This window comes from Bos mutus, chromosome X (genome assembly GCF_027580195.1).
Source record: "Bos mutus isolate GX-2022 chromosome X, NWIPB_WYAK_1.1, whole genome shotgun sequence".
In the NCBI taxonomy this organism is placed as follows: Eukaryota; Metazoa; Chordata; class Mammalia; order Artiodactyla; family Bovidae; genus Bos; species Bos mutus.
Genome location: NC_091646.1, coordinates 93444153 through 93460266, shown reverse-complemented (window position 1 = coordinate 93460266; position 16114 = coordinate 93444153). Strand labels below are relative to the sequence as shown.

Below are 16114 nucleotides of genomic sequence, written 5' to 3'. Positions count from 1 at the left end.
GGTCTGGTAAGACCTTTACAACCCTGAGACATTCTTTTGACTTACTGCAATAACCAATTAAAAAAGTATATAACTCCCTTGCTAAGACTAGCAAGGGGGGCACTCTCTGTTCCCCTCTGATGTCTATGTCAGAAGCTTTCTCTGTCTCTTTTCATACTTTAATAAAACTCTGCTACACAAAAGCTCTTGAGTGATCAAGCCTGGTCCCTGGTCCCAAAGCTAAATCTTTGGAGATCACGAATCCGACACTTTTCACCTTAAGCTGTCAGTATGCGTTGAATTACTTAAGCAAATAAATAATAAGGGGAATAATAATATAGGGAATAAGAAAATTTAAGGGTTTATCTATTATGTATGATCCTTAATGTGTTTGCTTTGATGCTTCAGTTCCCCCATTGTTTCAGTTAAGTTCAGTCACAGAGTCATCTCCGACTCTTGGCAACCCCATGGACTGCAGCATGCTAGGCCTCCCTGTCCATCACCAACTCCTGGAGCTTACTCAAACTCATGTCCATTGAGTCAGTGATGCCATCCAACCATCTCATCCTCTGTCGTCCCCTTCTCCTCCTGCCTTCAATCTTTCCCAGCATCAGGGTCTTTTCCAATGAGTCAACTCTTCACATCAGATGGCCAAAGTATTGGAGTTTCAGCTTCAGCATCAGTCCTTCCAATGAATATTCAGGACTGATTTCCTTTTGGATGGACTGGTTGGGTCTCCTTGCAGTCCAAGGGACTCTCAAGAGTCTTCTCCAACACCACAGTTCAAAAGCATCAGTTCTTCGGTGCTCAGCTTTCTTTATAGTCCAACTCTCACATCCATACGTGACTACTGACAGTCTACAAAAACTGATAGGGATTCAGTCTTAATAAACCAGTGCTACAAAAGGGGGAAAGAAAAAGACATGTAACAAATGCCATTGAGGACATACAGAAAAGGGAAAGCTTATGTACTGATAATCACAATGGTGTGATCACTCACCTAGAGCCAGACATCCTGGAATGTGAAGTCAAGTGGGCTTTAGGAGCCATCACTAAAAAACAAAGCTAGTGGAGGTGATAGAATTCCAGTTGAGCTATTTCAAAACCTGAAAGATGATGCTGTGAAAGTACTGCGCTCAATATAGCAGCAAATTTGGAAAACTCAGCAGTGGCCACAGGACTGGAAAAGGTCAGTTTTCATTCCAATTCCAAAGAAAGGCAATGCCCAAGAAAATTCTCAAACTACCGCACAACTGCACTCATCTCACACACTAGCAAAGTAATGCTCAAAATTCTCCAAGCCAGGCTTCAACAGTAGGTGAACTTCCAGATGTTCAAGCTGGATTTAGAAAAGGCAGAGGAACCAGTGATCAAATTGCCAACATCCGTTTGATCATCGAAAAAGCAAGAGAGTTCCCAGAAAAACATCTACTTCTGTTTTACTGACTATGCCAAATCCTTTGACTGTGTGGATCACAACAAACTGTGGAAAATTCTTCAAGAGATGAGAATACCAGACCACCTGACCTGCCTCCTGAGAAATCTGTATGCAGGTCAGGAAGAAACAGTTAGAACTGGACATGGAACAACAGACAAGTTCCAAATCGGGAAAGGTGTACATCAAGGCTGTATATTGTCACCCTGCTTATTTAACATATGCAGAGTACATCATGAGAAACACTGGGCTGGATGAAGTGCGAGCTGGAATCAAAACTGTGGGGAGAAATATCAATAACCTCAGATACGCAGATGACACCACCCTTATGGCAGAAAGTGAAGAACTAAAGAGCCTCTTGATGAAACTGAAAGGAGAGAGTGAAAAAGTTGGCTTACAACTCAACGTTCAGAAAAATAAGATCATGGCATCTGGTCCCATCACTTCATGGAAAATAGACGGGGAAACAATGGAAACAGTGACAGACTATTTTCAGTTCAGTCGCTCAGTCATGTCCGACTCTTTGCCACCCCATGAATCACAGCACGCCAGGCCTCCCTGTCCATCACCAACTCCCGGAGTTCACTCAGACTCACGCCCATCGAGTCAGTGATGCCATCCAGCCATCTCATCCTCTGTTGTCTCCTTCTCCTCGTGCCCCCAATCCCTCCCAGCATCAGGGTCTTTCCCAATGAGTCAGCTCTTCACATCAGGTGGCCAAAGTACTGGAGTTTCAGCTTCAACATTGGTCCTTCCAATGAATACCCAGGATTGATTGCCTTGAGGATGGACTGGTTGGATCTCCTTGCAGTCCAAGGGACTCTCAAGAGTCGTCTCCAACACCACAGTTCAAAAGCATCAATTCTTTGGCGCTCAGATTTCTTCACAGTCCAACTCCCACATCCATACATGACTTTATTTTGGGGGGATCCAAAATCACCGAAGATAGTGACTGCATCCATGAAATTAAAAGATGCTTGATCCTTGGAAGAAAAGTTATGACCAACCTAGATATCATATTAAAAAGCAGAGACATTACTTTGCCAACAAAGGTCTGTGCAGTCAAAGCTTTGGTTTTTCCAGTAGTCATGTGTGGATGTGAGAGTTGGACTATAAAGAAAGCTGAGCACTGAAGAATTGATGCTTTTGAATTGTGGTGTTGGAGAAGACTCTTGAGAGTCCCTTGGACTGCAAGGAGATCCAACCAGTCCATTCTAAAGGAGATCAGTCCTGGGTGTTCTTTGGAAGGACTGATGCTGAAGCTGAAACTCCAATACTTTAGCCACCTGATATGAAGAAATGACTCATTGGAAAAGATCCTGATGCTGGGAAAGCCTGAAGGCAGGAGAAAAGAACGACAGAGGATGAGGTGGTTGGATGGCATCACCGACTCAATGGACATGAGTTTGAGTAAGCTCCGGGAGTTGGTGATGGACAGGGAAGCCTGGCGTGCTGCAGTCCATGGGGTCACAACGAGTCGAAAACGACTGAGCGACTGAAGTGAACTGATGTCCTGTTGGTGGGAATGTAAATGGGTGCAGCCACTAGGGCAAACAGTAAAGCAGTGCCTCAAAAAAATTAAAAACAGAACTACCATGTGATCCAGCAAGTCTACTTCTGCATATTTATCCAAAGCAAAACACTAACTTCAAAAGATATAAGCACCCCCATGTTCTCTGCCGCATTATTTACAATAGTCAAGCTATGGAAACAACCTCAATGTCCCTTGATGGATGAATGGATGAAGAAAATGATATATATAAAATGCAATATTTGTTCTTGTTTAGTCACTAAGGCTAAGACACTAAGTTGTCTGACTCTTGTGACTCCCATGGACTATAGCTCGCCAGACTCCTCTGTCCATAGGATTCTCCAGGCAAGAATACTGGAGTGCATTGCCATTTCTTTCTCTGGGGGATCTTCCTGACCCAGGGATCAAACCATGTCTCCTGCATTGGCAGGCAGATTCTTTACCACTGAGCCACCAGGGAAGGCCCAATAAATGTTCACTGAAATGCAAAACAAATGAGACCAGGGGAAATACCAGGCTAAAAAGGTGCATTTTATTTTTGACTGATCATTTGGAAAGGCTGCTCCTCTCTGATTTGATTTAGTTGGCAAGTCACAAATAAAAAAGATCTGTAGGTCCTTAGCAGATGGCATTCTCACTGAGTAAGCACAGCTTGGCAGCTGGAATGAGGCTGCCCCTCTTATGTGAGAAGTTCACTACCCAGACCGAGGAAGTGTATCTCTGCTGCCACAAAACGGAATGAATTCTTGCCATTTGAAACATGCATGTACCTTGAGAGCATTATGTTAAGTAAGTCAAAGAGAAAACATCATATGATCTCTCTTACATGTGCAATCTTAAAAGAAAAACCCAAAGAACTAAAACAAATTGAGCTCATGGATATAGAGAACAGATTGTCGTTTTCGAAAGTGGGGGCTGGGGCTGGGCAAAATGGGTGAAGGGTGTCAAAAGGTACAAATTTCTAGTAATAAAATGAAAAAATTATGGGGATGTAATATACAGCTTGGTGACTCTAGTTAATAAAACTATATTGTAGATTTGAGAGTAGCTAGGGGAGTGGATCCTGAAAGGTCTTATCACAAGAAAACCATTTTTAGTAACTATGTATGGTGATGGATGTTAAATGGACTACTGTTACGGTCATTTTGCAATATATGCAAATATTGGGTCATTATGTTGTCCACCTGAAACTAGTATGTTAGATGTCCACCATACCTCATTTTTTTTAAAAGAAAATGTTCCAGTCCTCTGAGCTGGTCCTTGGCAAGAACCATGATCTGCTCAACCACATGCCAGGAAGTCTTATCAGTAGCAGCAGTGGCAATAAGGAAACAAAGAAGTAATTGAAGATGAATGATGACTAAATGGGAGAAAGAAAGTTTAAACTCCTCAAGTATGAGAACACCAAGTTTTTATTACAGTTCCACGGAAATATCTCTGTATGGGGTGATAGAAGTGGGAGAAGAATGTAAAAAAAGGTAGAAATAAACATTCTTATTATTCTAACAATCACATAAGCCAATCAAACCTTTCTTTGAAGGCTCTGCTTAAAATGCCAATGTAAATATGTTGGAAGGGGGAGGTCACATATCAATACCTTGATATCAAGTATCCTAACCAACTAGTTGATTAGTAACTTAGCAAGTACTTGAAGGAGTAGGCTAGACTAGGGCAGGGGTCAGCAGACATTTTGTGTACAGGGCCAGAGAGTAAAGACTGTAGGTTTCATGGGGCTGGCTGGTCTCTGTTTTAATGGTGCCACTGTGATGCTAAAGCAGCCATAAAGAATGCACAAATGAGCAAGCCTTGGCTGCGTGTCAATACAATTTTACTTACAAGTGCCATAGTTTGCCCAACAGAGAAAAAGCAAGTTGTTTGTCTTTTTTATTTTTCCATGGAAATAAGAAGAGGTCGGGAAATGTATAGTTATGGGATACAGCCTCCAAGGCCAGTTCCCCACACAATGGAGTGTTGTGGCCTTGTGCTACCCCAAGAGCAAGCCCCTACCTGGGACAAGGGGACATAAGGTGGAGGTCAGGTGGCAGGGATTGGAGGTAAAGACGAGATAAATTAGGTTCCTATCAAGGGAGCCCCAAACTTTTTATATGGCTCTTCAGAGTTCATGGGAAGTCCAAGTACATGTGGAGAATAAACAAAGTTTTATTATTCAATGTCTTAAAGCTGAAAGTTAAATTGTAGCCTTCAATTAAACCAAGATTGTTCTGAACATCTGGTTCTGTTTACTGTCGTGTGTGTGTATGTGTGTGTGTGCACAAGCATGCACTCAGTCATGTCTGACTCTGCAACCCCATGAACTACAGTGCGCCAGACTCTTCTGTCCATGGGATTCTCCAGGCAAGGATGCTGGAGTGGGTTGCCATTTCCTTTCCCAGGAGATCTTCCCAACCCAGGGATTGAACCTGCATCTCTTGCGTCTCCTGCATTGGCAGGCGGATTCTTTACCACTAGCACCACCTGGGTGAAACATTTCTCCCAAAATATGCAGCACCACATCTATGACCCAACTCAGCATCCCACCTCTTCAATCAGATTGGCCACTCTTATTGACAACATGCTTCAGGACAAAAATCAAGCAAGTTCTAATTCAATCCTTTCAGTTTCTGGCTTTTTTTCCCCTCCCATAAAACATTGGTTGCCTCATTTTGTAGCTACAAAACTTACACAGCTAAGAAGGGCACATTTCCTAGAAAAGCCACCCCCCAACTCTGAAGTTCTTAGGAGTCACCTGGAGGTCTTGCTAACAGGTAGTTTCTGATCCAGTGTGTCTTGGGTGGGGGCTTCAGAATTTGCATTCCTAACAAGCTCCCAGGCTGACACAGCTAGTCCATGGACCACGGTTCAGAGAACCGCTTTTCTGAAAGATGCTCACCCCTCTCTGAGGAGCTCTGTGGGAGCTGGGGAAGCTCCCTGCAGTGGCATGTGGAGCCTCAGGGCCCCTGGACTCTTCTCAGTTCTTGAGTCAGCCTTCTGGGTAAATTACAGATAGATGGCCTCCCTCCCAGGCATACCCTGGCCGGGTTCAGCAAAGACAATTTGTTCTTTGGCTGAACCTGGACAACATGTCAGTTAGGCTTATTAGTGAAGACAAACAAACCTCATTATTTGGAAAACGATTGTGTTAGCTCTGGGGTGTCAATGCTAATCAGGTTATAGCCCAGACCCAGAAATGAATGGTGGGAGTTCTGAAGTGCAAGTTCCTAAAGTTCCCAGGAAATGGATTAAGAACTGAATCTAGCCTTTGCTTTTTAATGAAATGGCCAGGCCCTTCCTGTTCAGAGGCCTCCCTTCTGCCTCGGCCCTGCTGCCAGGACTCACCTGGAGCATCCCCAGCTGCAGCCGGTAGAGGAGGTTTCGGGCTGTGGGGGTGGACACAATGAACAGTCTCCTTTTCTCATAAAACTGATCCAAAAGTGCAGCTGCTGTTCTCACGCCGACATTGACATTCATGGCTGTAATCAGAAACAGTCAGGTAGGTCAGAAACCCTCTACTGCTTCCGGCTCAATACATACAGCCTGTGATGAGACACAGAAACATATGTGTAAGAAGTAAACCCCGAGGTAAAGACTCAACTAGAAGTCTTCAGTTTATTCAGGAGGTGGTCCCAAAGAGCACTCAGTTGGGGAGTGGGGATGCGTGTTAGTTTCCTCCTGCTTGTGGTCAACTCATCACCACAAACCTAGCGGCTTAACACACATTCTCTTACAATTCTGGCAGTGCGAAGTTTGGGACGGGTTTCACTGGGGTCAAGTCAGGGCTGTTCACAGGGCTGTGCCCCCTCCCCCGCTGCCCTCAACCCACATGCCCTGGGGGAACATCTGTTTCCTTGCCTTTTTCCAGAATCTTGGCTCCTAGCTTTTCCTCCACCTTCAAAGCCAGCAGCATAGCAGCTTCCAACTTCACTCCTCTCAGAGCAGTCCCACCTCCCGCTTATTAAGGATGCTTGGGATTCCATTGAGCCCACCTGGGTAATCCACGTGCTTTTCCCCCATCTCAAAATCCTTAATTTACAACTTCAAAGGCCCCTTGGCTACGTAAAGTAATACATTCACAAGTTCTGGGGATTACGAAGTGAATATGTTTGCAGGGCACTGGAGGTGGGGAGCATTACTCTCCTACCCTAGGAAATGAGACAGGGAAGTAAAGAGGGATGTTCTTTGTATTTTAATAAAATCTAAGAGCCTCAGGCACTTAGCTGTTGATGCATGTATCTGTGTCTCTATCTCTCTAAGATTAAAGGGAAAGCATGAAGATGAGAAAGTACTGCCGCTGCTGCTGCTAAGTTGCTTCAGTCATGTCTGACTCTATGCGACCCCATGGACTGCAGCCCACCAGGCTCCCCCGTCCCTGGGATTCTCCAGGCAAGAACACTGGAGTGGGTTGCCATTTCCTTCTCCAATGCATGGAAGTGAAAAGTGAAATTGCTCAGTCATGTCCGACTTAGCGACCCTATGGACTGCAGCCTACCAGGCTCCTCTGTCCATGGGGTTTTCCAGGCAAGAGTACTGGAGTGGGGTGCCATTGCCTTCTCCGGAGAAAGTACTAGGAAATGAGAAAAAGTGGAGTACAGAAATAGAAGCCATGTCCAGAATTTTCTGGCTAGTCCAAATGTCACACTATGATCACTATCCAGCCCAATTTTTGTTCCTCAGTAATAACAGCTGACAGTTATTGAAAGTTTAGTTTCATTACTGTTGCTGTTATCCAGGCTAGAATATTGGAGTGGGTTGCTATTCCCTTCTCCAGGGGATCTTCCCAACCCCGGGACCATATGCCAAGCCTTGCTCAATTCCATTGTTCAATAGATGACCTCATTTCATCCTTTCAACAGCTCCAGGAGAAGGTAGAGTATTTGCTTCCTCATTTGACATTAGGAGCAAAGATCCCGAAGGCCCAAGATCTGTGGGACTTTCCAGCTAGTGCTGCAAAGCAGGGGCTCTATCATCTGTACATATTAGCGCACTGGCTTTGGAGAGAGGAACAAGGGTTCAGTTCAGTTCAGTCGCTCAGTCGTGTCCGACTCTATGCGACCCCATGAATTGCAGCACGCCAGGCCTCCCTGTCCATCACCAACTCCCGGAGTTCACTCAAACTCATGTCCATCGAGTCAGTGATGCCATCCAGCCATCTCATCCTCTGTCATCCCCTTCTCCTCCTGCCCTCAATCCCTCCTGGCATCAGGGTCTTTTCCAATGAGTCAACTCTTCGCATGAGGTGGCCAAAGTATTAGAGTTTCAGCTTGAGCATCAGTCCTTCCAATGAACACCCAGGACTGATTTCCTTTATGATGGACTGGTTGGATCTCCTTGCAGTCCAAGGGACTCTCAAGAGTCTTCTCCAGCACCACAGTTCAAAAGCATCAATTCTTCCGTGCTCAGCTTTCTTCACAGTCCAACTCTCACATCCATACATGACCACTGGAAAAACCATAGCCTTGACTAGACGGACCTTTGTTGGCAAAGTAATGTCTCTGCTTTTTAATATGCTATCTGGGTTGGTCATAACTTTCCTTCCAAGGAGTAAGCGTCTTTTAATTTCCTGGCTGAAACTACAGATGCTTTTTTGTTTGGGTTGCATGAGGTTTTAGTGGTGGCAAGCAACTCCTCATTGTGGCATGTGGGATCTAGTTCCCTGATCTAGAACCTTGGCCCCCTGTATTGGAAGTGCGGAGTCTTAGCCATTGGACTGCCAGGGAGGTCCCAAGGGTGCAGACTTTGCTAATTCATAATGCTGCTGATTTATAATGAACCCTGGGCTCCTACCTCCAGCTTGCTCCTTAGAGGACATGTGAGATAAATCAGCAGATGAGCAGAGGTGAAGGAGGAGAGTGGGAAAGATGGGCTGCCCAGTTACTGGAGGACTGTTTTCATCCAACAGATGAATATGGCTGGCCCTGAACCTTTCTAAGTATATAGAACAAAAGGCTCCCTGTCCTGGAAACCAGAACCAAAGGGGCTTCAGGGTCTGCTGCTGGCTGGAGAGAGAGCTGCCCTCGTACCTGTGCAGGTGGGCTCAGTGCCAGACCAAGCCAGGTTGGACTGACATACTCGGGCAGAGCTCCCCTGGAGCTCGTAGCCTCCGACGCAGGAGAATTCACACACAGCCCCATAATTATCGCCGTCACTGGAGCACTTCATGTAGCCGTTCTCTGGGGCATGGAGCTTGCCGCAGCGTCTCACTGTGTGGGACACAAGCCCAGAGGGTGCTCAGTGCTGAGTGCCCCCCCTCCACCACCACAAAGCAAGCAGGGAAGGGGAGGAGTCAGAAACACCAGCTTCTACACTGGGCGGGTGTGTAGGGAGGGGCAGGTGTGGCTATCTGCCAGTGGGTGGACCTTGGGAGGGTCACTGTTCAAACCAACAAGACCACTGAGATAAACTGATTCAGCTCCCTGTGGTCTAGATGAGGAGGTTGAACCCAGAAGAGGAAGGAGTAAAGATGGCTAGCTATTAGTTATCCAAACCATGAAGCTCAAAGTAAACCTTAAAAAGCTTTTTTGCCTAAAGGTTCTGGAACACCAAGAACACGGTCGGCTGGTGGGCTACCTAAGGGGCTCCTAACCTCCTTCATAGCAGGACTTATATAGGCTTTGGCTGGTCACTGAAGCCCAGGAGTGGAAAAGCTATTAAATACTATTGTTCTGGGACAGCCAGCGATGGGCTCATGTGAGATGAGCTTACTGCTGTCTTGGACTCCTTCAATCATCTGCCTGCACTCAACCTCATCTGGATTTGAATTGTAAAATTTAGGCAGTGAGGTGGCACCCTTCCCCTAGCCTCATGATCAGAGGCAAATCCAGAGCTGGCAAGTCTTCTTCTGACAATGGGCACTCACAGAAGGTTCTGGCTTGAGTCTCTGCTTCCCTTTGTTCTTAAAAAGAGAAAAAAAAAAAAAAAAAAAAAGCCAAGAAGCAGTCATCTTACCTCTTACTTTAACTCGAAATTGGCAAGTGCCCTTGTTCTCGGCTCTGTCATAGACTGTGTACTGGATCTTGTGGTCTCCTTCTGGAAAATGCGAGCCTGGGGGTGGGCCTTTTAGAATAACACTTAAAGGGGGAAAAAATCAGAAACACCAAAGATGATCGCTGTAGGCCCTAACAACAATCGGGCCGTGATGGCCTAAGGATCAAAGAGGACCATCATGGGTGTTTGTTGAGCACCCATTCTGTTCAAGACACAGAGACTCCAAGGGACTGCCATTAGGCCAGTTTTTTAATTCTCAAAGAAGAGAATTTCCTGAGCTTTACTTTGTTTTGGAAGTGCAGTTTGAGACCAGAAAATGGAAGTCCCCAGTTCCTGGGAAAATCAGACTGGTTTTTCTTTTGGGGATGTAGAACAGAGGATGGGAGACGCTGAGAACCCAAAGCTCAAGTCTTCCTTCCTTTGGTCTAAGGAAGACCCAAACTGCCGCCAGATTGGGAGGATGAGGGAATTTTCTTTGAGGGAAATCATTTGAGAGGTTAGTCCCAGCAGTCACTGGCAATTTGGGCCTGCAGGGGGCGCTAGAACTTCCTTTGCTTTTTCTATCTCAGTGGAGACCTTTCCTGAGGAAAAGGCAAATTCACTGTGATTTCATGGTAATCATAATAATAACTCAAGTTATTATTATCTTTATTATTAGTTATTATTATTATCATTATTATTCTTTGTGCTGTGTGTGCTGAGTCACTCAGTCGTGTCTGACTCTTTGCGACCCCATGGACTGTAGCCCTACAGGCTCCTCTCTGTGGGGATTCTCCAGGCAAGAATACTGGAGTGGGGTGCCATTCCCTCCTCCAGGGGATCTTCCCAACCCGGGATCGAACCCAAGTCTCCCTCATTGCAGGCAGATTCTTTACCTTCTGAGCTACCAGGGAAGCCCAGTATATAAACCTTATACATGTCTGGCGTGATTCTAGACATTATATATATATATATGTATATATATATGTATACACACACACACACATACACAGTAGTTTATTTAATCCTCTCAACAACCCTATGATGTAGGCATTATTTTACCCATTTCACAGATGAGGAAACTGAGCCACCAAAAGATCAAGGAACCCACCCAAGGTCACAGAGCAAGGATGACTCCCACATCTTTCTTCTCAGTTGTCTGATAAGAATATCAGTAGGTACAATATGATCAATTGTTTTTCAATAGATAATTTCTGTTCTCTCTACACGTCTGAGGAATGAAAAGAATATTGACTGACAATGTGCATGTGAAATTCTCACTGTCACCGTTGAAGAGAACCTTCCACACAGGTGGACAAGGCAGTTGTTTACAAGTATGCAGTGAGGGGTGTTACAAGAGTGTCAGACATCCCAGCATTACAGACATGTCACTTTGGGCCTTAGGTGCTTTAAGGTCCTCATCAGGAAGCACAATTTAAAAGCAGATAAACCTGAGAGGAATCAGACTTCAAACATGAGTGGCCGCTCACCTCTTGGAGACTCTCTTTCATGTGTGACATGCAAATAACAGTCATAGGGCATAAATATGGAGCTCACAGGAAGCACCTGTCTCAGCACCTGACACTAGAACCTTCCCCCCACCCCAGAAGGGGACTACAGAACAGAAGCTTGCAAAAGACATGAGGAAAAGAAGAGAAATGCCAGAGAAGCAAGGAGGCCAAGCAAGAGCTGCAAAAGGGGAAAAGACAGCCTTCTCTGAACTCATTCTGCTCCACAGCTCTGATGGCCCTGGGCTGTAGAATTTAGGAAGCCAATAGCTGCTCTGAACAGAGGGTTGGGGTTACTAAGATGCTCTTTCAAAATGTCACATTTCTAACTGTAACACACAGATTACCCACAAAAATGCCAAGGTGAATATCCTTGCTAGATAACTAAAGTCATCTGATGACCTGATATTGTGTGTATATTATACCAGATTTCAATAGCAATCGCAGTTGTGAGAATCTAAGAATCTGTTATGGGCTAGGAGAAGGGCCAGGCATCGTGCTGGGTTCCAAAAGATTCAACAATTGTTAAAAGCCAATCCCTGACGATATCAAGGGCTTTCCAGGTGGCTCAGTGGTAAACAACCCACCTGCCTGCCAATGTAGGAGACCTGGGTTTGATCCCTGGGTCAGGAAGATCCCCTGGAGGAAGAAATGGCAACCTACTCCAATATTCTCCCTGGAGAATCTCATGGCCAGAAGAGCCTGGCAGGCTACAGTCCATGGGGTCACAAAGAGTTGGACATGACTGAGCACACACACATGATGCATGACATGGTTATAGCAACTGTGACTTATATTTTTAATCCTCATCGCCTAAAGTTTCTCCTTAAGGGGTGACATATATATGCGACAGAAAATAAATAATTTCTTAATACTCACACTTTATCTTTGAGGAATTACAAGCGGAAACATAACAAATATGATCTAAGCTAGATGGTGGGAAAAATTATCAGGCTGTCAGAACAAAATGTCCTAGGGGTAAAAGACTGAGCCTCTTCCTAGAAGAAAATGTTCTGTTATGGCTAATATTGGCTTAGAAACATTTCCTCTTGCCCAGCCTGGGTTGACAGAATTCTAGAAAGCCTTGCCCTGCTGTATGGCTCACCAGGGGTAAGTCAGAGGTGTTCTTTGTCCACAGATGGAAACTCGGCGGGGAGGCCTAATAGGACCATGTACTCTAAGGCATGGATGTGAATATGCTGACATAAAGTAGTGGCCCCCAGGGAACCTGAGGGCCCATCCATAGCCACAGGGGCACAGGCGCAGCTGCTAGATTAGAACAACATGTGGCTGAACTTCACTGAAGGGAACCACCCATTTTTAAAGATTTTGGGGATGTATTTCAAACTATTTGTGCAGTTGGTCCTAGAGAAGAGGGTTGGGGTGGGGAAGAAGGACTTTTTTATTTACAAGTGGTTTAAGTGTTTAATGGTCATATATTAAAAAATCAAAAATCAAAAGTTGTGAAAGAAACAGGTGCCAAAAAAAAAGAGATTTTGGAGTTCTGCCCTAAAACATACTCCCAGAGCACAAGGGGGCGACACTGAGCTCCACCTGGGAGACATAGGTTCCCAGGGAGGCGGTGGCTTAGGAAGGCCTGGGTAGGGGGCCCAGCACACAATGGCAGTGAGTCTTTCTGTGAATTAACCACTTGACTTCCTCTTCCTCCTCCTGTCCCTTTTCCTCCCTTCTCCCCACCACTCCTTCTGACTTCCTTTCTTTCCTTCAACAAACAGTTACCAAGTAGCAACTATGTGCTAGGCATGGTTCTGGGCATTAAGGATATGGCTTCAAACCTACTGTAGTTGAGACAGGCAGTAAACAGATACATAAGTGAAGAATGTAGTATGCCAGACAGTGAAGAAAAATAAAGAAATGAATGAGGTGTGGCTGAAAGAGTGCTGTACCGAGTCCAAAAGCATACACTGACCTGCAGATACACACTTCCTTATTCTTGGTAGTGAACTTCTCACATAAACGGGCAACCTCATTCCAGCTGCCAAGCTGCACTTACTCAGTGAGAATGCCATCTGCTGTGTCTCTTCCCTCGGGCGTCTCCCAGGACACTCGGACTGTCAGCTTGTTGGGTTCTGCAACGCGTTCCTTCACACTTGGACACTTGATTCTAGGAGGTTCGAGATCTGAAAATATAACCAGAATATTCTCACCATCATCAGGAAATATCAACCTGGGGTTCGACACCCAACCCACCATTAGACATGCCCGAAGCTCTGTGCTGAGTTGTGTCGGACTCTTTGTGACCCCATGGACTGTGGCTCACCAGGCTCCTCTGTCCATGAGATTTCCCAGGCAAGAATACTAAAGTGGGTTGCCATTTCCTTCTCCAGGGGATCTTCCTGACCCAGGGATTGGATCCTTGTCTGTTGTATCTCCTGCACTGGCAGGCAGGTTGTTTACCACTGCACCATCTTTGCGAGTGCCCAAAGCTCTAGGTGCTCCCTGTTTTTGAAGGGCTTCTTCACCCCTTCTGTATTTATCTTCTTTCCCTTCATCTTGCCCCTTCTTGTCTGCCGAGTTCAACTTTTTATTTTGTACTGGGATATGCATGCGTGTTCAGTCGCTTCAGTCATGTCTGACTGTTTGCAACCCTATGGACTGTAGCTCATCAGGCTCCTTTGTCCATGGGATTCTCCAGACAAGAATACTGGAGTGGGTTGCCATGCCCTCCTCCTCCAGGGGATCTTACCAACCCAGGGATCAAACCTGGTGCCTCCTGCATCTTCTGCATAGCAGGTGGGTTCTTTACCACTCAGCCACCAGGGAAGCCAGTATTGGGGTATAGCTGATTAACAATGATTGTGATAGTTACAGATGCACAGCAGAGTGACTCAGCTATATATGTGTGTGTGTGTGTACACATATATATGTACCCATTCTCCCCCAACTCCCCTCCTACCCAGGTTGCCACATCACCCTGAGCAGAGTTCCCAGTGATATGCCTGCTGAGTTTTAAAGACTGTGTGAGTACTTACCTGTGTATGGCTAAATCAGCAATCAGCTGGCCTTGCTAGTGTCTTGTAGGGTAATTTATCAGCTACAGCAACTTCTTCCCCACGCTTCCAAACTCTGCCTGTTGACTTGGCAACATAGCAGTTACCCAACTAGAAATCATTCAGCCATAGTGAGTCCTTCTTGCTTTAAAGATAGTATCACCGGATACTAGAGAAAAGTGCCTTAGGTATCATCATCTGCTGCTGCTGCTGCTAAGTCGCTTCAGTCGTGTCTGACTAGACGGCAGCCCACCAGGCTCCCCTGTCCCTGGGATCCTCCAGGCAAGAACACTGGAGTGGGTTGCCATTTTCTTCTCCAATGCATGAAAGTGAAAAGTGAAAGTGAAAGTGAAGTCATGTCGGACTCCTAGCGACCCCATGGACTGTAGCCTCCCAGGCTCCTCTGTCCATGGGATTCACCAGGCAAGAGTACTGGAGTGGGGTGCCATTGTCTTCTCCTAGGTATCATCTAGTTGATTCAATTCAAGGCAACAAATCTTTAATGAGTACCAGCCTTCCCCAAGGCATCATTTCAGCTGCTGGGCTTGGGCATGCAAAGGCAAGAGAATCATGTTATTCTCAGAGTTGACAGTCTGTTGAGAGGATTATGTCACCATATGTGAAATATGACACAAGGTAGAAAATTAACACTGCTCTAGGCTACATAAAAGTAAATGCTGTGGAGGCTTAAAGGAATTACCCAATGCTCTCATTTTACAGATCAGGAAACTGAGCATCAGACAGCATAAGTGATTTATTTAAGGCCAGGCATGAAAATAATGAGAATGTGAACTATAACCCAAATTAGAGCACTTGTCCTTAAAACAGACTTCCCTGGTGGCTCAGATGGTAAAGAATCTTCCTGAAATGCTGCAGACCCAGGTTCAATCCCTGGGTTGGGAAGATCCCCTGGAGAAGGGAATGGCAACCTACTCCAGTATTCTTGCCTGGAGAATTCCATGGATAGAGGAGCCTGGCGAGCTGCAGTCCAAGGGGTCCCAAAGAGTCAGACATGACTGAGCGACTAACACATGCACACACAAGGTGAAATCACAAGAAGGGGGAATTCAAACTTTTACAAGTTCTACTTGATGATTTTCAACAGGCAGAGAATGTATTTTTAAGAAGTCAGAGTAAATTAACATTTCGATTTGCATTATCTTACATGTCAACTGCTAATTGTTTAAATACTGCTATAGCCTGAATGAAAATGAAATGTCATTTGATTCTGAATTACAAACATTTCTGAGAGACTAAATGCACCAAGTCGAATCTTCATATACTTTCTCTTGTGTCTTGTCCAATAACTCACTTTATTTAGGGTAAGAAATCATGAATAATTTGTTAAAAGTAGTGTCTTAAGCGATCCAAATTCATTTTCATTCAATGCCATGCTTCAGTGGAGTGTGAATTTACAGCCATAATATGCTAATCCTCAAGTGAATAACTATATTTTATTGAATCTAAGTCACCAATTGTGAGACGCATGCTAATTGCAGGGCTAGTAACTGAAAAAAAATATGCTTCTTAGAATTTATAGTTTATCAACGTGATGGTGAAATGAAAGCTGCTTTAAATGAGTTAGAGGTGTCTATTTTCAGTTGCTAAGATGTTAAAAAACAATCCTTTTTTGTTTTTACTATGATAGGTGATAGAAGACATATTTTTATAGTTCAGATGAACATTTTTC

The 16114-nt window shown here is 45.0% G+C and overlaps 1 protein-coding gene across 2 annotated transcripts in view; it reads right to left on the bottom strand.

The window, feature by feature from the left end:
- Positions 1-16114, bottom strand: part of SRPX (sushi repeat containing protein X-linked) — a 144342-nt gene that overhangs the window by 45510 nt on the left and 82718 nt on the right. For both annotated transcript variants that reach the window (XM_005889422.2, XM_070365984.1), the window contains 4 exons: positions 13428-13554; positions 9888-10009; positions 8963-9142; positions 6282-6415 (listed from right to left, as the gene is read on the bottom strand). In XM_005889422.2, coding sequence (XP_005889484.2) covers positions 6282-6415; positions 8963-9142; positions 9888-10009; positions 13428-13554 — 563 coding nt within the window. The remainder of the gene's footprint in view (positions 1-6281; positions 6416-8962; positions 9143-9887; positions 10010-13427; positions 13555-16114) is intronic.